Source organism: Hippopotamus amphibius, chromosome 5 (assembly GCF_030028045.1).
Source record: "Hippopotamus amphibius kiboko isolate mHipAmp2 chromosome 5, mHipAmp2.hap2, whole genome shotgun sequence".
Lineage (NCBI taxonomy): Eukaryota > Metazoa > Chordata > Mammalia > Artiodactyla > Hippopotamidae > Hippopotamus > Hippopotamus amphibius.
In genome coordinates this window covers 57,876,642-57,902,369 of record NC_080190.1, presented here as the reverse complement: position 1 = coordinate 57,902,369, position 25,728 = coordinate 57,876,642, and the positions used below count along the sequence as shown (strand labels likewise).

Below are 25,728 nucleotides of genomic sequence, written 5' to 3'. Positions count from 1 at the left end.
GAGTGAGGGAGGGACAGGGACAGTTCCTGGGTGCATTTACCCCACCTGCCGCCAGCTCTTCCACTCACACTCTCAGCACACACGCACAGGGTGCCCGGAGCAGGGTGGTTACCAAGGCAGGCGTAACGCTGGACCCCAGGAACTTGGAGGCAGGTGGGAGAGAAAAACACAAGTATCTCACTCAATTACAGCTGTGACGAGAGCTGTGAAGGAACAGGGTGCTCCCACAGAGACGACTAACGTGGAGCCCATCTTCAGAGCGGGAAGCACCACTGTGGGGTCTGTCCCAGCCTCTGAGCTTTCACAACTTAAACTTTAAGGAGGGTGTTTCTTTTCCATTTTTAACAAAGTTTAAAGGTTACTTTTCATTTACAGCTACTACAAATGTTGGCTACATTCCCCATGTGGGACAGTACATTCTGGAGCCCATCTTACATCCAATGGTTTGTACCTCCCACCGTGCCCCCCCCACCCCGCTGACAACTACCAGTTTTTTCCATCTGCAAGTCTGCTTCTTTCTTGTTATATTTACTAGTTTGTTGTATTTTGTAGATTCCACATGTAAGTGGTATCATTGGCCTGACTTACTTCATGTCGCATAGTGCCCTCCAAATCCATCCATGTTGCTGCAAATGGCAAAATTTCATGTTTATGAAACGGCTGAGTAGTATTCTACTGTATATCTCTCTATATAGATGTGTGTGTGTGTGTGTGTGTACACATACACACCACATCTTCTTCATCCGTTCATCTGTCGATGGCCACTTAGGTTGCTTCCACACCATGGCTATGGTAACTAATACTGCTATGAACATTGGAGTGCATGTGTCTTTTCAAATTAGTATTTTTTTTTTCCAGATATATAACCAGGAGAGGAATTGCTGGGTCGTGTACCAATAACAGCTCTATTTTTAGTTTTTGGAGAGACCTCCACACTGTTTTCCACAGTGGCTGCACCAATTTACATTCTAAGGTGGGTGTTTCCTAACACACCCTACCCCATCCCAGCCTCAACATGCGGCCACCAACGTGCCTGGTGTCCTGGGACAAGCCCCAACAAGATGGGTCTCAGTTTCCCCATCCGTCAATGAGAGCATGACAGGAGAGGCAAATACTTCATCTTGTGTGTCCGATTACTTGCAATCAGATCACTGTGTTAAGAAAGATTCTGCAGCAACATCCTAGCTTGATAGGCAAGAATAATGTGATTTTAGTGCTATGTGACCTGCCGCGGCCGTGGGCTGGGGTGACAGGCACACGTGACTTGTGTTGGTATTCCAGGCCTAGGAGATCCCTAAAGATCCTTCCGGTGCACATGTTCCCCAGGCAGACAGCACGCAGGCTGAAGAAGCAGACAGGGGTTGAGCATTGGCTTGCCCTGAGGCAGAGGCCACTGCTTCCTTCCACCCCCAGACCTGTAGGAGATGCCAGTCTTGCCCCGCCCGTGCCACATGGCTGCAGAAACACTTTCGAACTGTGACTCCTCTTCCAGGAAGCCTTCCTGATGAGCCTTCCTGGCAGACATCCCCCTGGGACCCCATTTGCCCCGTGCACTTTGTGCATGTCTGTAGGAAGCACGGAGGTACCCTACTCAGTGTGCCTGCTGCCTCCTCCCCAGCCCCCTCCTCAGGGACAGAGACCATGTAGGATTCCTCTCTGATCCCCAAGCATGGGTCTGCCACGGAGCAGGGAGCCTTCGGGGAGGAGGTAAGGGACAAAGCGGCCATTTTGGACGTGACTATCACCCTGAAATAAGTAGCTAGAGGAGAAAGTCAGGAGGGTTGGGGAGGCACGGGGAGGGGGCAGGCAGCAGGCTGGTGGCTTCCTGAACAGGCATGCCGGCGATGTTGCTGGTCCTCAGTGTGGCTATTGTCCCTGCCGGTCCAGAGAGCGGGCTCAATAGGGCCTCTGTCCCTCCTCGGGCAGGCTGGCCGGCTGAGTGGCGTCCCACCCAGGCAGCTGGGAGGCAAGGGCCGACACTTCCTGTCCCTGCCGCCGAGTGTTCCGAGGGGCAGGGAGAGGGGAGGGGACCCTCAAGACAAGTGCCCATCTATGTCCCCTAGGGGAGGGCTGCCCAGCTAGGGGAGGAGGCGGGAGAAGGGAGCACAGCACTGGGGACACGCTCATCCCTGTGCCTCAGCCCCTGTCTTCCCAACCAGCTCTCCCTCTGAGCCCGAGCCGGCAGGAGAGCCACTCTGGCCCTCCTGCTCTTCCTCGAACAGGCCAAGCACAACCTTGCCTCATCTCAGGGCCTTTGCTCTTACTGTTCCCTTGGCCAGGAAGGCCCATCCCCCAGATCTCCACATCATTTGTTCCCTGCTTCATCTGTTTCTATTCAAGTTGCTGCTGCCTCGGAGAGGCTATCCCAAACAAGCCTATCTGAACATGACCTAACACCACAGCATGTCCATTTGCATCTATGTCTTTACTGTAGGTTGTCCCACACAGCGTGAGCTGTGTTCTTCCCTTCTCTTTCCTGTTCACTATGCACTGTCTTCAGTGCCTGCAGCAGTGCCTGGCACATAGTAGGTGCTCCACAAATACATGCTGAATGAACAGATAAGAGCAACACACTTGAACATCCAACTATACACAGAGGAATGTGCTCTGGGAGAGCAGAGCCCTGTGTTTTGGGAGCCTGTGGCCAGGGTGGCTGGGGAGGAGGCCCCAGGAAGTACCAGAAGAGCCAGGTGAAGATAAAGGGGAGAGGGATCCATGTGGACTGGGCAGCTGGTGCAAAGGGCTGGGATGGCAGGAAGCATGGAGGGCTTAAGGATTAGAGGCCAGCGGAAGCCAGCCCACACTGGGCAGAGTTGGATTTTAGAGCGGGAGTCATGGGAAGCCAGGGAAAGATTCAAAACCAGGGGTGGCAAGGTTAGCCTGGCACTTCAAGACGTCTCTGTCTGGGTTTAGAGAATGAATCGAACAGGGGAAGGGCACAACATGAGGACACTTTGGGTGACATGGCTGTTAAGACGCGATGGTGGCCCGGTCTGGGGAGGGGTGGCAGAGGGGAGAAAGGTGGAAGGACTCCAGAGACAGACAGGAGAGACAGTCAATAGGACTTGGGGTAGCCCTGGGGGAGGGCGAGCCAGGGATCAAGGCTCAACCCTCCTGCCTGGCTGTGGGGGTTGGGCCAGGGCCCCCCCCCCCTTTGCTGGTGACAGCCCTGGCTCTGAATTGGGGGGGCCAGGGCAGGGCAGGGGGAGGTGATGGCAGTGCTCTGCGGCTGGCAGTGATGGGTGGAAGGAGGACTGGCCATCCCTGGGCACCAGACAGCAGTGATGGATGGGACAGCTTCATAACTATTGGCCCAGCTCCTTCCCAGGGGCCTGCCTTCATGAGGCAGGAGTTGCCCATAAACCTGTCACCTGAGCCTGTGCAAGCTGGCCCCAGGAGGGTCCACCCCAGAGCTGATGTGGAGGGGGAGCTAGATACCCTGGTGTGGTGCTGCAATTACACACACACACACACACACACACACACACACACACACACACACACTCCCCTGTAGGTGAGTGAAAGGCTCTCATTACAGGAAGGGCCAAGCTAGAAACAGCCAGGCCATGAGCACTCAGGCCCAAGGCTTGCCCACAGGTCCGAGTTTCCTGCTAGGCCCAGGAGTGATTCTTCAGAGCCCAGAAGGAAGAGTCGATGGAAGAGGTACTGAGTCTAAAGAGGGAGAAAACTCAGGAAGAAAGGGAAGAAGCTGGAGTCAGAGGGGAAGGTGCCCTGGGCCCTCCATGGTCCAGCCGCACAGTGTGCACAGCAGGTATCAGCAAGGTCTCCAGGGCAGGTGAGGGGACTTCCAGCATTGCACCAGGTCTGGACAGAGCTCAGACCTCCCAGGTCCAAGTCCAGTGTTAGGGGAAAGCCTGAGGCCAACGCGGAGCGGGAGGACTGGGGGGCACTTTCAGAAGCCCTCCCAGCACCTTCTCAGTCCTGGGACCTGGCCACGCTCCCTGAGAGGGTCTCTCAACCCCAGAGGAGCACCAGGCCACCTGACACTGGCCACATCCCCAGGAGGGCACCTCTCCTCCCTAGGGGTGGCACCAGGGCAGTACTCAGTACAGGGACCCCAGAAGCCCACCGTCCCCAGTCTCTGAAGTCCACCCACCTGTGCTCCTTATGGGTCCTGGCCCATCTTCCCCACCCCTGCCTCACTCCCAGCAGCCCAGAAGATCAGAATTGCGGGAGTGGAAGGAACGGCATGGGAGGCTGGTGTGTGGAAGCCATGGAGCAAAGCCTTCTCATTCTACCCACAAAGGGGTGCCGAGCTTGGGCCCTGAATGGAGCCTGGACGGGCACATCTGCAGACGTGCAGGTGCGCATGCAGTGCCCAAAGGAATGACAGGCACAGGTGTTTCTCCAGGGCACACACCTTATGATGAGTTGCCAGCTTCATTTTAAGTCCACTGACAGGGAAACAGGTGGTCAAGAGGGCAGCAGCAGCTCCTTAAACCTGCCTGGAACCCAAGCGAGGTGGATTCACTGAGCTTCGCATTGACCCGGCAGCTCCCTGGAGCCTGGCGGCAGCAGAGCCTCTGTGCAGGCCTGTGTACCGCATACTGGAGAGGGATGTGCGAGGAGCTCCGGGTGTGTGCACCATGCGTGTGGCTGCACAGAGCCCCCACGCTGCACCCCTCCCCACAAGCTGTGGTGGGCCCGGGGAGATCCAGGGCTGGGCAACCACAGGCAGGTCTGGATTTCTCAAATCCATCAACATAACCGCACAGAAAACTGGGAGAATCATGCTAAATGAAGAGAAAAATGCACCCATTCACCGCTCCTGGAAAATGTCTTTCTGGTCCCTGGCCACTGTCGGCTCCACGACCCCACATCCTCTCAGCCAGCAGAATGCAAAGTGAAAGAGCTCTGGATGTGCAGCTCTGAGACCCGGGTTCGAATCCTGGCTCTGCCATTACTGGCAGCAAGAGCTTCGGGAGGTTTCTAAACCTCCCTGAGCCTCGGTTTCCCATTGCCAAAGTGGGAATCATAATATCTATTGGGTGGGGCGTTGAGAAGATGTCATGAGCTCATCAATGCAACGTGCCTGGCACATGGTTGGCACTCAGTAAATGGCAGACCCCACCACCCTCCTCAGCAGTATACGGACACTGGTCTAAAATTCCACACGCCCAAGGCCTTTATACTTTTTCCTCGCTATCTTGCCAACTTTCTGAAAACCCAGGAAAGTCTCTGGAATCCCAAATTTCATGCTCTCAACGCATATAAATAAACCCGCTCCATCTCCCTCAACAAACACGATTTGCTGGCCGCAGATGGGCTCTTTGCTGAGCGTGAGGAGCTGGTGATGGGTGAGGCTGGCCTCTGCCCCTTCCCAGCACGTCAGGTTTTGTCAGGTTTTCCCATATAGGATCTTGTGGAATCCTGACAGCAGCTGGGAGTTGCGGTCCACCGGCCCCCAGCATGGAAAGGCCCAGAGAGGAGAAGGGACTTTCTCCAGGTCACAGAGTGAGTGGCAGCCCCTCCCACACCTGCCTATTCTAGCTCTCTCTCTGTCTCCTGGCCTCTGAGCCTGCCACGTGCTGGCACGTGTGGCACCAGCCCTGCGGCAGCGAAACAGAAGACGGTGTGGTCTGGCTGGCAGGAAAGGGCCGGCAGGGGCGGGCGGGGGGGGGAGTGGTCACGTGAGGCAGGGAGAGCCACTCCTGAGCCTGGCGAAACCCACCAGGCTACAGGCTGTGAATGTGGACTCCTGAGCCACAGGTGTCAGCACACAGCAGGCTCAGAGGCCAGCAGACAGAGGGGGTCTCTGGCCACAAGACTGGTCCCTGTCGCCTCAGAGAGACCCAAAATTTGACTGGGTGCTATAGCAGGTTGACGATTCTGCGCAGAAAGCAAGGCCTGAGAAGGACTGGCTGGAAGACGTGCGCAAGAGCTGGACACTTAGTGAAGAGGCCTGGGTTTGGGCATCCGCTCTACCAGGCAAGTCACCTCCTCTTTCTGGGCCTCAGCTTTCCCACCTGGAATCAGAGTGTGTGTGTTTAGAGGAGACGCTTTGGATGCAACAGACTCTAATGTCTGAATCACAGCTGACCCTCTGGGAACTGACCTCTGTGCTGTGAGATGGGGTCAATGCCCTGAGTGAACAAGAGACGCTGCTACACATCGAACCCACAGCCCTTCCTGCTGCGTGGTCAGACACGCCCCTCATCCTTGCTCTACCTTCCTCTCCTCTACAGATAGTGACAGAGCAAGAGCCAGAGCAGAGAGAGCTCTGTGGGGTCTCTGCTCTCCCCACCCCCGCTCTTCCTCCCCGAGAGAGGCCATCCAGGCCAAGCAGGGGAGAGGGCACGTGTCCAAGCTTACACAATTACCACCTTGTCTGGGGGAGACAAAGGCCAGGCTCTGGGCCTTGGCGGCCAACTGCCCAGATGGAATGATGGATCACAGAGTTGCTGAATTTAGAATTTTAAAAAATGTTAGTACCATAATAGCTTAGCTCCTTAATCTCTAAAATTCAGAATAACAATGTGTTAGAATCACAGACATGGAGAATCTTCATTTCAAAGAATAAGAATAACAGCACGTTGAAACAGAAAACATGGGAGAGTTCAGAATCCCACAATTTAGGTATGGAATGATTACAGGAACCTCAGGCTCCTATTAAATTCAGAACAACCAAGTGTGAGAATCACCCCGTATGGGAAGCCTCATTTCCCAGAATAATAAAATTTGCTAATCACAGCACCTAAGAAACCTGGGATTGAACACTGTACAGCGCTGGAAGCAGGAACTCCTGGAATGTTCATTTCCATCTCACGGAACCTTCTAATCTTGCATCCCCAGGACCTCAGAAGGACAAAGATAGTTTTGTTCACCTGCAGGGGCCCTCCCCCATACCTGCCTGAGCTCCACTTCAGATCTGGGCAAAGGTGTATCGGAATCACCTAGAGAGCTGAAAACAGGCCCATGGTCAGGCCAACCCTGGATTTAACGAATCAGAATGTCCAGCACCAAACTAAAAAAAATCCCCAGGTGATTCTACTGTGAAGCCCCCATTGAGAAGCACTGATCTGATAAACCTCTCCGCCTTATCACAGACAGGGAAACAGAATGAAAGTAGCTGGCCCCAGGACACACAGCAGTGGTCTCCAGCCTCTACATCAAGGTCAGGCACCTCAGGCCGTGCTCTCCTCCTGGACATTTTTGGCTCCAGGGACCCTGTTCCCAACTCTCTGTGTCTGCCTCAGAGTCCCCTGGCTCCAGGGGGATCCCCAGCAGTCTTGGGGACCAAGCAGGCCAGGACAGAAACTGCTAGGCTCACGAAGCCAGCCCCTCCCTTCCCCCACCCTCATGCCTGAAGTCCTCCAGGTGATTTCCAGGGGGGCTGGAGGCATATTGTGGAGGTCATCAAGGTCAATCCCCAGCCTCCAGGGAGGCCTGCAACGAAGGAAGGTCTCAGGCATGGGACGTCAGAGGCCAAGCGACCCGCTGCGTTAGCTTGCTGAGTGGCCTCAGATAAGTCACTTGACCTCTCTAAGTGGAAATGGTCTCAAGGCAGAGGCTGGACAGAGAACCTCTAGGAATCCTTCCTGCCTCTGCCTCTTGACCTCGCCCAACAGGGCCACACATTTAAGGGAATGGGAGCCCTCAGCAGCCTTAGCCAGATGGTTCTCAGTCAAATAGGACGTTCTTTCTTACGTCTAACCTGAAACATTCCAGCTGCGGTGTTAGCCCTTTACCCTCCCACATGAAGATGGAGCCTATCTGGGCACCAATGCCCTTTACTTGCTCAGAGGAAATCCCCAGCCCTCCTGCACCCCAACTGAGGGTGCCTCTCTCCCTGGCCCCGGTTGCAGGTCTGGCTGGCCTTGCTGACTCCGATGGGAGCTGACCTCCCAAACAAATGACGGGGGCTGGCGCTCCTCAGGGGCCGCCAGAACAGCAGAGGCTGACAGAGCCTCTGCCTGATTGCAGTTTTAATCAGATGTGCTCTCAGTTCCTAAGCAGTCTAGCAGGGCAGGGGTCCTGCCGGGCCAGAGTGCTTCTTCCAACAAGATGGGGAATTTCCAGCCAAGAACCCCTATCAGGCTATGGAAAGAAAACCCAAAAGGCAGTCTCCAGGAATGGGGAAATGGGAACCCAGATGGTCCTTAGGCCAGTGTTTCCCAAATATTAACATGCCCACGAGTCACCTGGGAGCTTGTGAAAATGCCGATTCTGATTTAGCAGGTCTGGGGTGGGGCCCATGGTTCTGCATTTCTGATAAGCTTCTGCTGCTGCTGCTGCTGCTGCTGCTGCTGGTCCACGGCCCACACTTTGAGAAGCAAGCCTTTAGATGTTCATAAATAAAAATCTTTTTATTCCTAAGAACTCTCTACTTTTGTCCTGCTTGGTTTGAAATTCATTTCCAGCTCCGTTGGCTCATGAGATCCACAAAGCAGCCCTGAGGGGCAGACAGGATGCATATCACTGGGTTCACTGGGGAGAAAAGGAAACTAAGGTGTAGCAAGGGCAAGGGGCTTGTTCAAGGTCACCCATCTGGCCACAGGGCCTCCTCTAAACTCCTCCTGCGTGGCTGGTCAGAATCACACACACCTCGGCAACGAGGGACTTCCTGTCCTGCCTTCCACCCAACTGTAAGGGCCTGGAGGTAGAGGCCAGCACCTGTGCTCTGAGGCTTCTTGGAGGTCACCAGGGGGCCCTCACTGAACTGTGCTGGCTACTGGTCTGACTCCCAGTGGCCTCAGTTAATGGACCAGAGGGTTAGGAATCAGCCAGGCTATAGAGCCAGGCTCACTGGGTTTAAATCCTTGCCCTGCCCTTGGCTCCTGTGTGTTGTTGGGAGAATTCCTTGACATCTCTGAGGACATGGATGATGTACCAGGACTCATCACAGACCCTGGTACACGGAGGCTGCTCAGCCACTTGCTCCCTGCCTTCCTTTTCTTCCCCACCTCCCAGCTGAGGCTTGCTCATTTCTCCCTTCCTCCTTCACACGTTTATGACGGCACAGCCTCTGACGCAACACTGCCTGGGACTGGATTTGAGCTGTGTGACCCTGAGCAAGTCACTTACTGTCTCTGTGCCTCAGTTTCCTCCTCTGTGCAACGGAGATAATAAGAGCCCACAAAGGCTAGTGTGAGAATTAAATGAGTCAGTATGTGTAAAGTGTTTAGAGAAGAGCCTGGGACAGAGTGCATGCTCCCTGCAAGCGTCAGCCACCGTACTGTTCATACCGTCTCCATATGATGGCCCGGCTCTGCGGCAGGTGCTGTAGCAGATGCTCGCCATGTGCCAGGCGCTGTGCTGGTGATTTCATGGACTTCCTGCCCGCTCTGCCCATCCCGACCCTGCCCCAGATCATAGTCAAAAGAGAAGACAAAGATACTAAGCTGGTTGTGGGAGGGTTCTTTGGGAACACGGAGGAGGGAGGGACCCGCGAATGGGAGGGTTCAGAAGGCCTGCAGGGGCGGGGGGGGGGTGGTGGGCAGGAGACCACGGCCCTATTTAAGCTTCACGCTCCCCATCAAGGGGCAGCGGGTGGGAGGTGGGGGGGAGGTTGAGCTTCTGTTGGCTTTTACCCCTTGTTATCATGCTTAGGGACATGCCTCTCCTCAACCTGTGGGATGAGAGACACTCAGCTCCTGGCACAAAGCACAGATGCAAGGCAGGGAGGAAGGCAGGGGCCACACTCTCTCCTGCAACCCGATTTCTGCCTGGGCCAGAGCACAGCAGATACACAGTGTGTCCTGGTGGATGGGTCCATTCTCAAGGGCAGAGAAGACCAGTGGGAAAAGCTGGGTCCTGGGGTTAGACAGACTTGGCCTGATCCTAATCAGCTGTGGGACCAAGAGCAAGTTGTTTAACCTCTCTGTGCCACTTCGCTACAAAATAAAAGAAGGAAGGGAGGGAATGAAGTGGGAGAAGAAAGTGGGCCGATGGACTGCAGACAATGACCCAGGCTAGACTGAGCATCCAAGAGATGAGATGGAGGCACTTCGCAGGCCAGGCATGAGGAAGGACACATTTCTCCAGCCTCCCCACCCCACTCCATGGGTGTACCTTCCCTGCATCTGCTGCCTGACTTCTTTGTAGCCTAAACCTTAAATGTGCAGCTGGGGTGAGGGGAAGGAAGCCCAGATCTTAAAGGCAGGCCAGGTTGATGGTTCCAAGTCCTGGAACCCAGAGATCGAGCCACCTCTCATCCCAAAGTCATGGGGTGCAGGCTCCGTCCTGAGGGGCACCCAGATGTGGTGGGAAGGGAAACCACTGCCATCAAAATGCAAGACCCCCCAGCAGATGACGGCAGAAGCAGTGGCAACCTCTCACCCACCTTAGAAGCCCTCTCGCTCACCTCTAATCACTTCAGCTGGGGGGATGGCACGAGCAGAGGCACAGAGGCTGGAGGGCCCCAGGTGCACTGTACACCTGCGTGAGTGGTTAAGCGGCCTGGCTGGGGTGGAGCAGAGAAAAGAAATAAGAGTCTTCAGGGCCTGCAGCATCGCAGGCTGCCTCTTACCCACCTCATGTCAACCCCATGAAGCCAGGCTCCTGAGCCTCCTTTTACAAATGAGGGCAGATAAGGCTCGCAGAGGCCCAGCAACCAAGCGAGTAATACTAACAAGAGCTGCCACTGACTGAGCGCCTGTGGGATGCCAAGCACTGTAACAGCTGCTTTGCCCACACATTCCCCACGAATACCCTAGAAGTGGGTGAGCCCATTTTACAGATGTCTGGGTGATGTACGCAAAGACACAGCTGGAGAAGGGTAGAAGTGAACTCTGAGCCCAGGTCGGTGAGACTCCAGAGGGTGGTCACTTTGACCTTGGAGGAAAGGGGAAATCAGAGAAAGCTGCCTGGAGGAGGTGACGTCTGAGAGCTATTCATCCCAGGGATGCAATTGCTCTGCTTCAGCCCTCCAACCACTAGGCCTTGCAGGTGGTAAAAGGACCAGGCACAAGTTCTGGCTCCCAGGCTCTGGTCCCCTCAGGGACCAGAGACAGGATTGAGAAGGTGAAGCCAACTGATATGGGGAGATTCCTGGGGGCCCTGAGTCACCATCTGTGGTCCACTTAAAAGAAGAACTGGCAGCTGAGGATGTGAAACTGGCCCTCTCAGACTTTCTTGCCAGGCATGGGGCAGCAGGAAGGATGTAAAAGTGGCTGCCCCTTGACCCCCACGCCCTGTCCCTCCAACCTCTCAACAGCTGCTTCCACTTGTCTCTGCTAGGGCACGTACTTGGCGGGTCCATCCCTCTACCTGGCCAGAGGGGAGCTGACAGCCCACAGGTGGCACTTGACACCTTTTAGCCATGCCCATTGTCCCTCCTCCCAGAGCACCCACCCTGGGCAGAGGGGAGCCTCCAGGACCCAGTTCCTAACTACTCATCCCTCAAGCCAACCTACATGACCCAAAGTCATCAGAGCCTATCCCAGTCCCCCTCCCAAGGCTCCTGAGAAAGCCCAGCCACATCACGTGGCCTTGCTGCAGCCCATCCCAGAGGCATCCCGTCCTGTGGGATGAGAGGACCAGAGCCCCATCTGATGACCCCACAGCCCTGAAACGCTTCCTGAGACCTCTGGGACGCCTCAAACCAGTCTGGAACAGCGGAGCTGAGGCACAGCTGTAATGATGGTCATTTACGCAGCTAGTCTAGGGCAGCGCTGGCCTTGAACCCAGGTGGGTTGCCTTAAAGGCTATGCTCGGAGCCACCACGCCACAAGGGGAGGGCCTCGGAAGGGGAGGGAAGAAAGATGGAGGCCACAACAAGGGGTGTGGGGGGACCACCCCGAAACCAGCACCGATACCAGCCAGCAGGCGCTACACCATCCCCATCAACACTCATCCCAGCTGACATTCTCTGAGCGCTCACGACATCCCCAGGTTCTGTGTCGAGCACTGGAATATCACAGCCTCAGGATTCGGAGGAAGGCCCTGCAGTGATACCTGCTATGCAGGCCACCTGCCCTGGGCCCAGTCCTTCCTCACTGGAATCATAAAATGGTGCTGTTTGTCTCTCCCTCCTTCTGCTCTCCCTCCCTTCCTTTCCCCTCCCTCCTTCCCTTCCTCCGTTTATTGATCTTTCGTAACTCGTAGTCCTGGCCCAACGCCACGATAAAACTTCAGTTTCCCCATCAGTACATGGATGGCTCCGAACTAGTCAGTGGTCCCTGGCCCGAGCTTCTGCAGAGGAAATCCTGCATACCCTCAGTCCCTCTCTGCCTGTGCCCTCTCCAGGGTCAGCCACTGTGGCCCCAAAGGAAACCCAGGCCTGCAGGGAGGTCAGGACTGTAATGAGGGGTTGGAAACCCCAGGCAGATTTCAGACATGGGCTGACGGCCACGGCCCTCCCTGCCTCCTCTGGACACCCCACAGGGACCAGCCTGCTCTGGCCTGGGGAGAGGTGAAAGAGCTGGGGTCCAGGGGCTGCAGAGACTGGGTGGGGAGGGGGGAACCCGGGCCAGCCTTCACTTTCCCCTTGCCTCCTGCCCCTCCCCCAGCAAGATCTGAAACTATTCACATTCCTCCTCTAAGGTTTCAGCTGTTCTAGGATTGGATTCTCTCACTGCTCTATTTTTCTTCTTCTTTTGCAATCTCCAAGAAACCGGAGTTGCCAGATGGGTGGGGGCGATGATTGTTTTCTGTCTGACATCTGGATTTCATTAGCAGCCCTGGGCATGCTGACTCAGGAATGGCAGCTCCCCTGGGCCCAGACCTTCCCCAGACCCCTCATGGTGCCCGGTCCTTAGCTGGACACAGGAGGCACAGGTGATGACACCCCTCAGACCTCCCTCAAAGGAGTAACCAGCCCCCCCCAAGAACATCTTGGGAGTGGTAGAGGCTGAGGGCTCAAAAGAATTTCTGCTCCCAGCTCAGCGCCTGATGAGTGGCGGCCAGCTGGGCATGGCTGGGCCTGAGCACCGTGAAGGGTGACAAAGGGCTTAGGGAAAGGACCCTGGGCCCTGGGTGTACAGCCCTCATCTGTACCCTGCACTGGCCCCAAATAGGTACGTTTTAGAGATGAGGAAAGGTGGCCCAGAGAAGTTAAGTGACTTGTCTGAGGTTGCACAGTTGGTAAATAGAAGAGCTGGAACTTGAACTCTGGTTTTGGGGTTATAAATTTGAAGCTGTTTCCTTTGACCTTGACTAGATGTCCCTTCACTAACATCAGGGTCCTTACTGTTGGCATATGGACCCTCAACCCTGTCTGAACTTCAAAGGAAAGGTATTATGTGGAGTCTGCACATTCTGTCATTCTTCAGAGAGGCCTGCAGTGGCCACCTAACCTAAAACAGGCCCAGACACTCTTCAGGGCCACATTAGGACACTCGTGGGCTGCTTTCTCCATAAAAAGTGGTTAAAAATTCTATTTTATGACTGTATCGGTATAAAGATAAATGTTACCCAGGCTGTATTCATCATTACATACTCATTATTATTAGATTCATCTTTTTATTGTTTTCTTTTTAAATATTTGGGGCTATGATTTTTTAAAAATATTTATTTATTTGGTTGCGCCAGGTCTTTGTTGTGGCAGGGGAGCTCCTGAGTTGCAGCTCGCTGGCTCCTTAGGTGCAGCACATGGGCTCCTTAGTTGCAGCAGGTGGGCTCCTTAGTTGCGGCAGGCAAACTCTTAGTTGTGGCATACATGTGGGATCTAGTTACCTGACCAGGGATCGAATCCAGGCCCCTGCACTGGGAGTTCACTGTGCCACCAGGGATGTCCCTCTTCTGGTTTTAAAATAAATGAAAATGACAACATTTTTGTGGGCCCTTGAAAGAATAGTGGGCCCTCCGTGCGCCTGCTGTTTCTCCTGGAGAAGTCGGCTGGCACTCTAGGTCAAAGCACTCATATTCTGTGGGGCACTACTTGCCCTCTCATAGCTCCTTCTTTTCTTATTGATTTGTGCTTCTTGTCTGACATCACCCACTAGAACATAAGCTCCAAGGGAGCAGGACCCTTTGCTGGTTTGTTCACTGTGGTATCCTCAAATGCCTACGATGTGCTTGCCACATAGTAGGTGTTCAATAAATATTTGCTGAATGAATAGATGAAGAGGAGCCAACCTCCTCAGGCAGGTGTATTTGCATCCCAGGCAGTAGCACCCCATTGGCCCAGGTGGCCACTTGAGCCATCTGGTAGCCCTCCCTGACACCTTATCCCTCTCCCCCTCACCTGTCTGGTCACCATGCCCCACAGATGCTACTTTCTCATCATGTCTGGAATTTGTCCCCTCACCTCCAGCCTCTGCTTGCCCTTGCCTTTTATCTGGTCTTATCATCTATCCACGTTCCTGGGCTTGTTTCATCTGCAGTCTTGCCTCCTTTAGCCTGGCCTCCCAACAGCCACCAGCATGATCTTTCAAAATGCCAATCCAAGCATGTCACCTAAAACCCTTGGATGGCTTCTCCCTGCCCTCCAGATAAAGTCCAAGTTTGTGCAGCCTGGCACACAGGTCCTTTGCCACCTGCTGCAGCCACACCTCCAGCTCCTCCCCTCAGGCACCCAGAGTGCTAGCTGTTGCCAAGGGCTCGTGGTTCCCGGAAAGCAAATTCCCACTATTTACATGCTTGCTGGAAGCCTTCCCCGCCCTGGACTCAGACTCCTCCTCTCTGAGGCCTCTCATGAAGCCCCAGGCAGAGCTGGTCCCTCACTGCAAACCTCAACCATAGCCCTGGTCACCCTAAATGGTCAACAGCGTTTCTGTTGTCCACTCTGTTCCACTGAGGACAAAGGTAGAGCTTTATCTAGCACAGCCCTGACACATAGTAGGAGCTCAGGAAGGGCTGGGTGATTGTACTGAGTGCCGGGCCCAGCCCTGTCCTGAACAGATTGTGTATCCTGGGCACGGATGTGGCCCTGAGACAAGGCCCCATCAGAAATACAGGTACCCATGCAGGCAAGTGCAGCTGACATGGAGCAGGTCCTGCCACATGGGTGTGCAGAAGCCAACATGAGACACACAGTGTGACCCTGCAGGCAGGCCCCACAGAGAGCACCCATGACTCCTCTAGAGCCACCTGGAATTTCTGCAGTCACTAGAGCTGGCAGCCCCAAGCTTTCCTGGCCCCCTTGACTGCACTGAGGCAGCAGAAACCCTGGGGCTGGACCAGTGGTGGAATCTAACAAGACCCAATGACTTGGCCAGACCAGGCCTGATGTGGCTTTTGCCCTCATTGTCCTTGTCCCTCTTTATTTCCAGCAACCCATCTTTTTAAAGAACCCCGACTTTCTGAGAATGATGGTGGAGATCGAAGTCTGGATGCTAAAGCTGATGGTAGAATCTAATTTAAAAAGCATGGGTTCTGGAATCAGGAAGGCCTGAGTTCCAATTCCAGCTTTGCTGTTCATTAGCTGTGTGACCTTAGGCAAGCCACCCAACTTCTCTGGGCCTCGGTTTTATCGTCTGGCAATTGACCTGATAGAGTTTTTGAGACAATTAAATGAGCTAACACATATTACACACTAAGCTCAGTGGTAAGCTCAATGCTTAGAGACTATTCTCATTATTGTTCATATTATTATTGCCCTCGAATTGACACCTGGCACACAGCAACAGGGACAGATTTTTCAAGAGCTGAGTGGTAGACATTCTTGAGTCCCAGTCTTTTTGGGCCAGTGCTGACATTGGCTGGAGAGAGACCCTGGCCTAGGCACAGTCTCACCCCACAAAGAGGGGCTGCCTTTCACCAATATTAGGGATTTGTCTCCAATACTTTCTGCCTCTGCTTTTGGGGCTACCCCTCGTCCTCTAGTGCCCAGTCCCCTTGCACTGCACCTGGTACCTAAGAGAAGCCTCATCAGTCTGCTGGGCTGAACTTTGGACACTTCTCTCCACCCTTAAGGTTGGAAAAGAATCAATTAACAGATGACCATCCTCTGGTTCCTGTATCCCACTACCCAGGCTGTTGGCAGTGAATGCTTTAACCACATTTTCACTGCTACCTTCCTCGGAGCCTGGGGCTCCATGGGCAATGTCAGGACCCAGGCAGGGCTGGCCTAGGGCTCTGCACATTCCACTCCCAGTTAGACCATTTAAGATTTTAAAAGCATTTAGACCATTGAAAAGTCATTCCATAAAAGGAGAGGAGAGAAAGGGGTAGAAAAGTTATTCAAAGAAATAATGGCTGAAAACTTCCCAAATCTGATTTGAGACTTTAATCAAAACATCCCAGCAGCTCAACAGAAACCAAACATGATAAAGAGGAAGAGATCCACAAAGGGACACATCACAGTAAAACTGCTGGGAGCTGAAACAAGGAGAAAACCTTGAAAGCAGCAAGAGAAAAATGGCATGTCATTTACGATGGGTTTCTAATAATATTCACTGACTTCTCATCAGAAACAATGGAGGCCAGAGGGCAGTGGGATAACATATTCAATGTGCTCAAGTTAAAAAATATCCGTCAGCCAAGAATTTTTTACCCAACAAAGCAATCTCTAAAAAAATAAAAGTGAGATAAAGACATTCCCAGATAAACAAAAATAGAGACTTCATTGCTAGCACACCAATCTTTCAAGAAATACTAAAGGAAATTCTTCAGGCTGAAAGCAAGTGACCCCAGAAAGCAATGCAAATACACATGAAAAAACAAGGAGCACTGATAAAGTGATTATGTAATTGTAAAAGACAGTATAAGTGGATATTTCTTTTCTTCTTTTAGCTGATTCAAAAAGCAATTTATAAAACAATACATGGGCTTCCTAGGTGGCGCAGTGGTTAAGAATCTGCCTGCCAATGCAGGGGACACGGGTTCGATCCCTGCTGCAGGAAGATCCCACATACGGTGGAGCAACTAAGCCCTCGAGCCACAACTATTGAGCCTGTGTTTTAGAGCCCATGAGCCACAACTATTGAGCCCATGTGCTGTAACTACTGAAGCCCATGCGCCTAGAGCCCGTGCTCCACAACAAGAGAAGCCACGGCAATGAGGAGCACTCACACCACAATGAAGAGTAGCCCCCACTCACTGCAATTAAAGAAAGTCCGTGCACAGCAAAAAAGACCCAACACAGCCAATAAAATAAATAAATAAATAAATTTATAAAAAAAACCAATATGTATATAATTGTATTGTTTGTTCTATAACATATAGAAATGTAGTACATTTGCCAATAATAGTGCAAAGGAGGTGGGTGGGAGAAAATCTGTCTTGGGCTGAGGAAATGACACCAAGTGGTAACTTGAATCCACAGGAACAAATGATGAGAAGTGGAAGTGTGAAATAAGAAAGCGAATACGACAAAAGCTATGGATATATAATTGCTTTCATTTCTTCTCCCAGCTTCTCTAACACACATAAAATTAAAGTAATAATTATAACAAGTATTCTTGAATTTATACCATACGTAGATGTAATATATATAACAATAATGCCACAAGAACAAGAAAAAAGAAGAGAGCTGTAAAGGAGTAACATTTCTATATCTCAGTGGAGTTAAGTTAGTATAAATCTGCAGTATATTCTGATGAGTGAAGAGGTCTAAGATAAGCCCTAGAGCAACCACTAAGGAAATAGCTTTAAAACATAGTAAAAAAAATAAAGAAATTAAAATGTTACATTAGAAAATTATCACTTAATGCAAAAGGAAGCAGTGAAAGAGGAACAGAGGAACAAAAAAAGACCTAAGCAATTCTAGAAACAAAAAAAGTAAAACGGCAGACCAAAATCCAACTATATCAATAATAGAATATATGAAAAGAGCATTAACAATAGCATTGTTAATAATGTGAATGGATTAAGCAACCCAAAGAAAAAGCAGGAATTGTCAGACTGGATAAAAAGTAAACCAAGATGTAACCATATGCTGTTTACAGGAGACACACTTTAGATCCAAAGATATGAATGGATTGAAAGTAAAAGGATGGAAAAAGATCTATCAGGTAAAGAGCAACCACTAGAAAGCAGGCTACACTAATATCAGACAAAGTAGACTTTAACACAAAAAGTGTTGATAGAGGTAAAGAGGCACATTTTATAATGATAAAAGGACCAGTCCATCAGGAAAACGCAATAATTACAAACATAGATGTACCTAATAACAGAGCATCAGAATACATGCAGCAAAAACTGACAGGACTGAAGAAAAAATCGTCAGTTCAACAATAGAGGGACTTCCCTGGTGGCCCAGTGGGTAAGACTCCACGCTCCCAATGCAGCGGGCCTGGGTTTGATCCCCCATCAGGGAACTAGATCCCACATGTGTGCTGCAACTAAGAAGCCGGAATGCCACAACTAAAAGCCCACAGGCCGCAACTAAGAAGCCCGCATGCCGCAACTAAGAGCCCACGTGCTGCAACGAAGATCCTGTGTGCTGCAACTAAGACCCAGCACAGCCAAAATAAATAATAAATAAATAAATATTAAAACAACAATAATGGAGATTTCAATACCCCTATTTCTAATAACTTACAATAGAACTAGGTAGAACATCAAGAAGGCGTCAGAAGACATGAACAACGCTATAAACCAACCAGACCTAACAAACATCTGTAGAACACTCCACCTAACAGCAGAATACTTTCTTCTCAAGTGCACGTGAACCATTCTCCAGGACAGTCCAAATTCTAGGCTATGAAACAAACCACAATGAATTTAGAAGCACTGAAATAATACAAAATATGTTTTTCAACCACAGTGGAATAAAATTAGAAATCGTTTAAAAAAGATGTTTCGGAAACTCACACATATGTGGATGTTAAACGACACACTCGTAAATAACCGGTGGATCCAAGACAAAAATCACAAAGGAAATCAGAAAATAGCCTGTAATAAATGAAAATGATCATGCAGCACGCCGAAAACTGACGGGATGCAGCTCAGAAGAAAACTGATAGCTGTAAACACCTACCTCAATAAAAAAGAAAGATGTACAATCAATATCCTAACCTTCTACCTCAAGAAACTAGAAAAAGAAGAGCAAGCTAAACATAAAGCAAGCTGAAGGAAGGAAATAATGAAGATTAGAGGGAAGAATTGAAAGCAGAATTCAAAGAGAGATGTGTACACCCATGTTCATAGCAGCATTACTCACAATAGCCAAAAGGTAGAAACAATCCAGTTTTCCACTGATGAATAAATGGATAAACAAAATGTGGTATATATACACACAGACACACAGATACACACACACAATGGAATATTATTTAGCCTTTAAGAAGGAAGGAAATTTTGACACATGCTATAACATGAGTGAACCTTGAGGACATTATGTTACGTGAAATAAACCAGTCACAGAAGGATAAATACTGTATGATTCCATTTACATGAGGCACCTAGAGTAGTGAAATTGTTAGTAACAGAAAGTATAATAATTGTTGCCAGGGGTTGGGAGAGGGAAGGGGAGGGAATTATTGCTTAATGGGTACAGAGTTTCAGTTTTGCAAGATTAAAAGAATTCTGGGGATGGATGGTGGTGATGGTTGCACAACAGTGTGAATGTACTTAATGCCACTGAACTGTGTACATTGAAAAATGGTCAAAATAGTAAATTTTATGTTATATGTATTTTGCCACAATTTTTTAAAAGATTAGAGTAGAAAGTAATGAAATAAGAATAGAAAAACAATAGAAGAAATCAACTAAAACCAAAAGTTGGTTCTTTAAAAAGTTTAACAAAGTTGACAAACCTTTAGCTAGAATGACCAAGAAAAAAAGAGAGAAGACTCAAATTATAAGAATCAGAAGTGAAAGAGGGGGACATTATAAAATAAAATAAAAAGGATTATAAGAGAATATTATGAACAACTGTATGCCAATAATTTAGATAACCTAGATGAAACAAATTCTAGAAATACACAAACTACAGAAACTGACTCAAGAAGAAATAGAAAATCTGAATAGACCCATAACAAATAAAGAGATTCAATTAGTAATAAAAAAAAATATACCCACAAAAGAAAGCCCAAGCTCAGACGGCTTCACAGGTGAATTCCACCAACTGTTTAAAGAAGAATTAATATTAATTCTCCACAAGCTCTTCCAGAAAATAAAACAGGATGGAATACTTCCCAAATCACAGAACTGATAAATGCTATTACATGGGTGAACCTTGAAAACAATATGCTAAGTGAAAGAATCCAGTGACAAAAAACCACATATTATATGAATCTATTTATATGAAATGTCCAGAACGGGAAAATCTACAGAGACAGAAAGTAGATTAGTGGTTGCTCGGAGATGGGGGATCAGACAGAGATAGCTAAAGAGTATGAGGTTTCTTTCAGGTGACAAAAATGTTCTTTAATTGATTGTGGTGATAGTTGCACAGCTCTGTGAATATAAAAAAAATCATCAACTTGTATATTGTAAATGGTTGATTTATATCTCATTAAAGCTGTTACCAAAAATAAGAATTCCACATTTTTATAATTATTATAGGTTATAGTATTTAATGTCCCCCATGACACGAACTTTTCACTAGAATATACAAGGTGACTAGACTGACCATTAGATTACACATCTCACAAAAGTGTCAGGTGAGTGATGGAAATAGTATTGCAGTATAAGTTCAGTACTGTAGTTTCCAGATACTGGGCCTTAGTCCTTTGCCTTGCTGAACGGGTAAGAATTGTTCAGGAGTTAGTTACAAATAAAATTTCAGAGCCTGATTTACTAGGCCTGTAGCATGGTTCAGGAATCTCAATTTTTAACACATAGATACTGACACTCCCAGAGTCAGCTAATTCCTAGAGACGGAAAACGTAAGCATTCCACTTTTAAATACTATATATGCTGAGCTCTGACATAATATTTCATAGAAACAAAGGTTTCCACTCGTTCCCTCATTCAGGAAGATTTGTACTGAGCTCCTGCTGTACTGTGTGGTACCTGGGCCGGCAGGAGGGTACAGAGATGAATCTAGCCCAGCACCTGCCCCTGGGGCCTGTGGTCAGGTGAGGCGTGGGGAGCATCCAACCACATTCCGGCCTGCTGAAATACGTAGCCAGGTACGTGCACTCTGCATTGTGATGCAAGGAAGACAAAAATAGTGCTAGTGAACAGTGACTGAGCGCTTACTGTGTACCAGGCACTGTGCGAAGCACTTTCCAGGCATCACTGCATTGAGCCCTCACAGCAATCCTCTGTGTTAGTATTTTGACTAGCCTCAATGTACGGAGGGTGACCCCCATGAAAAGTGGGCCTGCAGGAATCCCGGATAGAATCAGGTTTGAGATGGGGCTGGAAGAGGGCCTCTACCAGCTCAAGGGAGAAACTGAGGCTCCACAGGCCATGGACGTCTCAGCCTGGAGCACACGGATGCTCAAGGAAGCAAAGGGTACCGGGGTCCCAAGACCAGGGTTCTACCCTCTTCTCAGCACATCACCTCTCTGAGACTCTGTTTCTTCAACGGTAAAATGGGACAACTACTCCTACTTCGGCCACAGAGTGAAGAGCCCTGCACAATATAAGTGAACATGCTGTGTGACCCATACGAAGGAAGGACCAGGGTTAGCACTGTGCTAGAAAGCGAGAGGCACTGAAGAGAGGGACCCTCTACCGCACACACTGGGAAGAGCTCCTGCCCTGTCTGGGGGAGTGCGGCGTGTGCCCAAACACTCACACACACAGCTTCGCCATCTCTCTGCCTCTGACTCCTTATCCTTTGGATACTGGTCACCCTTTCCCATCAACCTGCCAGCCCCACTCAAGCCCCCCTCCTCTTGGGAGCTTTCCCAGGCTGCCGGTCCAGCAGGAGCACACCTCCTTGGAGCCCCTGGGAGCCCCTGGTCGTGTCTGAGCGTCACCTGCCTACAGGGTTGAAATCCCCACTCCTCCACTGACTGGCTTGATGGTCCTGTGTGAGATCTTTACTCACACAAAGCATCCCGTAACAGGAGGCTATTAAAAGCACTTAGCACATCAGGCAGAAGTGAGCGTTGAATGAAATGTTTGGAGAGCACTTAGCACAGTGTCTCCTCCCTAAACCTGGTGGAGTCCTGCTCTGCCATGCAGGCAGGGTGACTGAGAGCTGACAGCCCCTGTGCTGGGGGCTCAGCTGGGGAAGGGTCAGGGGCTGTTCACTGGGTGGGCCGTGGGCACATCCTGAACACCAACCAGATCTTCAGCTGCTCAATGGCCTCTCAGCCTCTCATCCCATCCAAGAGCCCCGGGGGGTAGGGGCCTTCCCCTCTGCCAGGATCTTCTCCTGCCAAGGGCCCCTTGCTTACTGCATACATTGAGGATAGACAGGGCCCAGGGAGTGCGGATCTGGAGGGCAACCATCAGTGGGTCCGGGGTGGGTGGGCCTCTCTCGGCCAGGGGTGGGGGGAGGCTGAGATCACTGGCTGAATCACTGAAACACAGTTCTGGGCTGGGCCTGAGATTCTGCATTTCTAACAAGTTCTGGGGCGGCACTGACGTGCCTGTGGCTGGCCATGCTTGCAGTCGCAAGGCCCTGAAGCATGGCATGGTCATTTCTGAGAGGAGTGGTGACTGACGATCACACCTCGACCTCCCGCGGGTCCTGGAGGGACCCAGCCCTGCCCAGCCACACCCTCGGCTGCCAACATCTGGAAGGCAAGACGACACGGATTTTCTGAGTTTCCAGGATTCCATTTCCATTACACATATAAAATAAAAGTAGTACCACGTTATAAAAACAGTGGAAAGTATGAAAAAATAATAGGAAAAAAAAAATCACTGATAATCTCCTACGGTACTTAACACAACAGTTAACCCCTCATCCCAGGATCCCAAAGCCACGTCTGTCAGAGAGTCAGGGGTCGTCTCGTGAGTGGGGTCTGCCCCCTGGAGCCCCGCCCCATCGTGGTGCAGCACCGGGTGAGAGATGGGGGCTGCTCCCGACTTTCTCAGTCTCCCGACCCCCTTCCTACCCCAAGGGAGTGACACCAGCCCACGGTGCCCAAGGCCTTCACCTGGACCTCTCCTGGGGGCATGCGTCACGGGCAGAGCGGCCCCCCCGACAGGCAGCAGGCTGCACAGGAGGTGGAGGTGGGCTCTGGGGGAGGGGCGCACATCTGGATTGCTGGCCCAGAGCCCACATTCCTTCCCTGTGCGTGGGAGGTGATGGGCTCTCGGGAGAGCTGTGAGGAAGCCGCTGGCCCCCTCCTGCACCACAGTAACAGGACCCACCTTGGCAAGAATACTGGGGGGACTCGAAGGCCCAGAACCTCATTCCGGGGTCCCCCACCCAGACCGCCGACCTGCCGGTGCAGGACCGAGCTGGGTGCCCTGTCCCGTCCACACCAGCCAGCCTGCCTCCGGAAAACCAGAGGGGACGAAAACGTGGCAACCAGCAGCCATGGGGCCAGGCGTTCGCGGAAGGGGCCCCGGGGGCTGCTCCGCCTGCTCTGCCCACGGAGGCCGCTCCACAGGTCAGCAGGGGCCCCGAGCCCCCGCCGGGGCCGGGCTGCCTTACCTGGGGGCAGTCCTTGATGTAGTGTCCTTTGTTGAAGCACAGGTGGCACAGGTAGTTGGGCGGGGGCCGCTTGCTGGGCTTGCGGGTCTCGGGGGTGAGGGTCAGGTCGGAGAAGTGCTCGGTGAGGGAGCTGAGGCCGTCGGCGATGTTGTTGAGGGAGCCGTAGGGCGAGGCACTCTTGTAGACACTGCTGCTCAGCGCCTGCGGGGGACAGAGGCCGTGAAGGCTCCACAGGCCTGGCTACGTGTGCCGCCGTGGCCTCGAGGAACTTCCACAGACCCGTACACACACACGCTCGCGCGCGCACACACACACACACACACACACACACACACGTTCACAGTGACCCTTTGCTGCCTGCGGGCTCCGGCTGTCTGGAGGCTGCATTCAAATCCTCACTCTAGCTGTGCATCCCTGGGCAAGCCAGGTAGCCACGTGGGGCCTCAGCGGCCCCATCCAGTAAATGGGAATGATGAGAGCTTCCTCCAAGGCTTTCTAGGAGGCTAACATGAGGCCATGAACGTGAAGCCCTCTGTGTCCTGCCTGGCACTGAGGACACACTCCGTGTATGGTGACGGTGCTGGCGGTGATCCCTCGGTCCTCACACATCGCCAGGAGGTGAGGCGCACGGCAGGAGGCAAGCTGTGAGAGCCGGGGCGCTGCCACGTCCTAGTGGGGTGACCTGAGACATACGCTTGCAGCATTGCTTCCATTGTACAGCACTGAACCGGAAGGCTCCTTACGACCATCTCTGCTCTACCACTGCCCAGGGCCACGGCGGGAGGTCCCACACGAAACTGCATCAAGTCCGAGGGCGACTCTCCAGCTCTCAGATGGCCCCAGAGGGTCCATCCTGAAAGGCAGACGGTGCCCCATGCCTGGAGGCATGAGAGCCAAGTGAAGTCCTGCACTCTGCCTGGTCTCCTGCCACCCGAGGCCTGTGCACACTGTGCTCAGGGAGCCCTTGGCCCGGCCCAGGCCAGCTCTCTGGAAGCCTGGGGAGGAAACGGCCCACCTCTCTCACCTCTCCCACCTCCAGTTGACAGGAACCAGATGTCTTGCCTGGCTTCAAAGCAGATGCGGCCCAGGCCCCCTCCTGGTGTATACAGCCTCTATTTATAGGAGTCACGGGCTCTGGGCGGCCAGGCACACTGGAATTTAGCAAAGGTGGGGCCTGCGGTGAGGCTGGCAGGGAACGGCCACGGGCCCCCTCTCCTGGGGCCAGGCCAAGGCTGGAAAGAGGCAGCTTCCCCAGGGGGCTGAAGACAAACCTGGTCACGGGGCTTGGGCATACCTGGCCCCAGCTCAGGTGCCCAATAGCCCCAGCAGTGAGCCACAGACTTTGGGGAGCCTCGCTGGAGAGAAAACACGGCCTTGTTCTTGGGGGTCCCCAGGCTCACTGGGGAGGAGAGCCACTGAGAGGAAGTTGCCTCAGGCTCCCTTACAAAGATGGGACAGAAGGGGCGCAGGGTGGGGACAGTGCTTTCTGTGTCCCCTCAGTGTGGGAAGGGAGAGAGGTGAACTGAGAGCTGGCCCTGGGGGATCAGACGCCCCGCCTCCAACCAGGACAGATCCCATCCCCCACCCCCCCCCACCCCCACACCTCTGGGGGTCTGGCCCTCCTCCCTAGAGGACACAGTCATTCTTCTTGGCTCCCTGGACACCCTGCTATGTGACCCTGGGCCAGCCCTTTCCCTCTCTGGGCCTCTGTTCTCTCTCGTGTAGGTTTGGACCACAGCCTGGGATCTGGAAGGAAAGACAGAGACACTACATCCAGGGCAGCCCAGGCCCAACACACAGTCTGCAGTGACTGGGCATTGAACTCGAAGGCTCCTTATAACCATCTCTGCTCTACCACTGCCCAGGGCTACGGTGGAAGATCCCACGTGAACCTGCATCAAGTCCGAGGGCGACTCTCCAGCTCTTAGATGGCCTCAAATGTTCCATCCTGAAAGGCAGAGGGTCCCCCATCCCTGGAGGTATGCGAGCCAAGACTGGACAACCTTAAGGTGTGTAGGGAGGGTCCCAACAGAAGTGGGATTAGATGATAATAGTAACGTATACTGAGCATTTTAATGCCCCTGGTGCTGGAAACTTTACACGTATTAAGATAGCTGACGCACGCCGCAGCCCTATGAGTTGTTGTCCCATTTTACAGATTAGGTGAGTGTGTCCAAACTTGTATTGAATGACCTGGGACACTTTTAACAAATACGGTTTTCTGGGCCCTACCTCATACCTACCAAAGCAGCCACCTAGGAATGAGGGCCCCAAATCTGCACTGTTTCATTATGGTAAAATCTACATTACATAAAACTCATTCTCTTTAACAGTTTTCAAGTGTGCAGTTCAGTGGCATTAAGCACCTTCACATT

The 25,728-nt window shown here is 51.9% G+C and overlaps 1 protein-coding gene across 2 annotated transcripts in view; it reads right to left on the bottom strand.

Moving 5' to 3' along the window:
- The window catches only part of ZCCHC24 (zinc finger CCHC-type containing 24), a 75,358-nt gene that overhangs the window by 39,209 nt on the left and 10,421 nt on the right, over positions 1-25,728 (bottom strand). For both annotated transcript variants that reach the window (XM_057735998.1, XM_057735997.1), the window contains exon 2: positions 23,354-23,554. In XM_057735998.1, the coding sequence (XP_057591981.1) occupies positions 23,354-23,554 (201 nt within the window). The remainder of the gene's footprint in view (positions 1-23,353; positions 23,555-25,728) is intronic.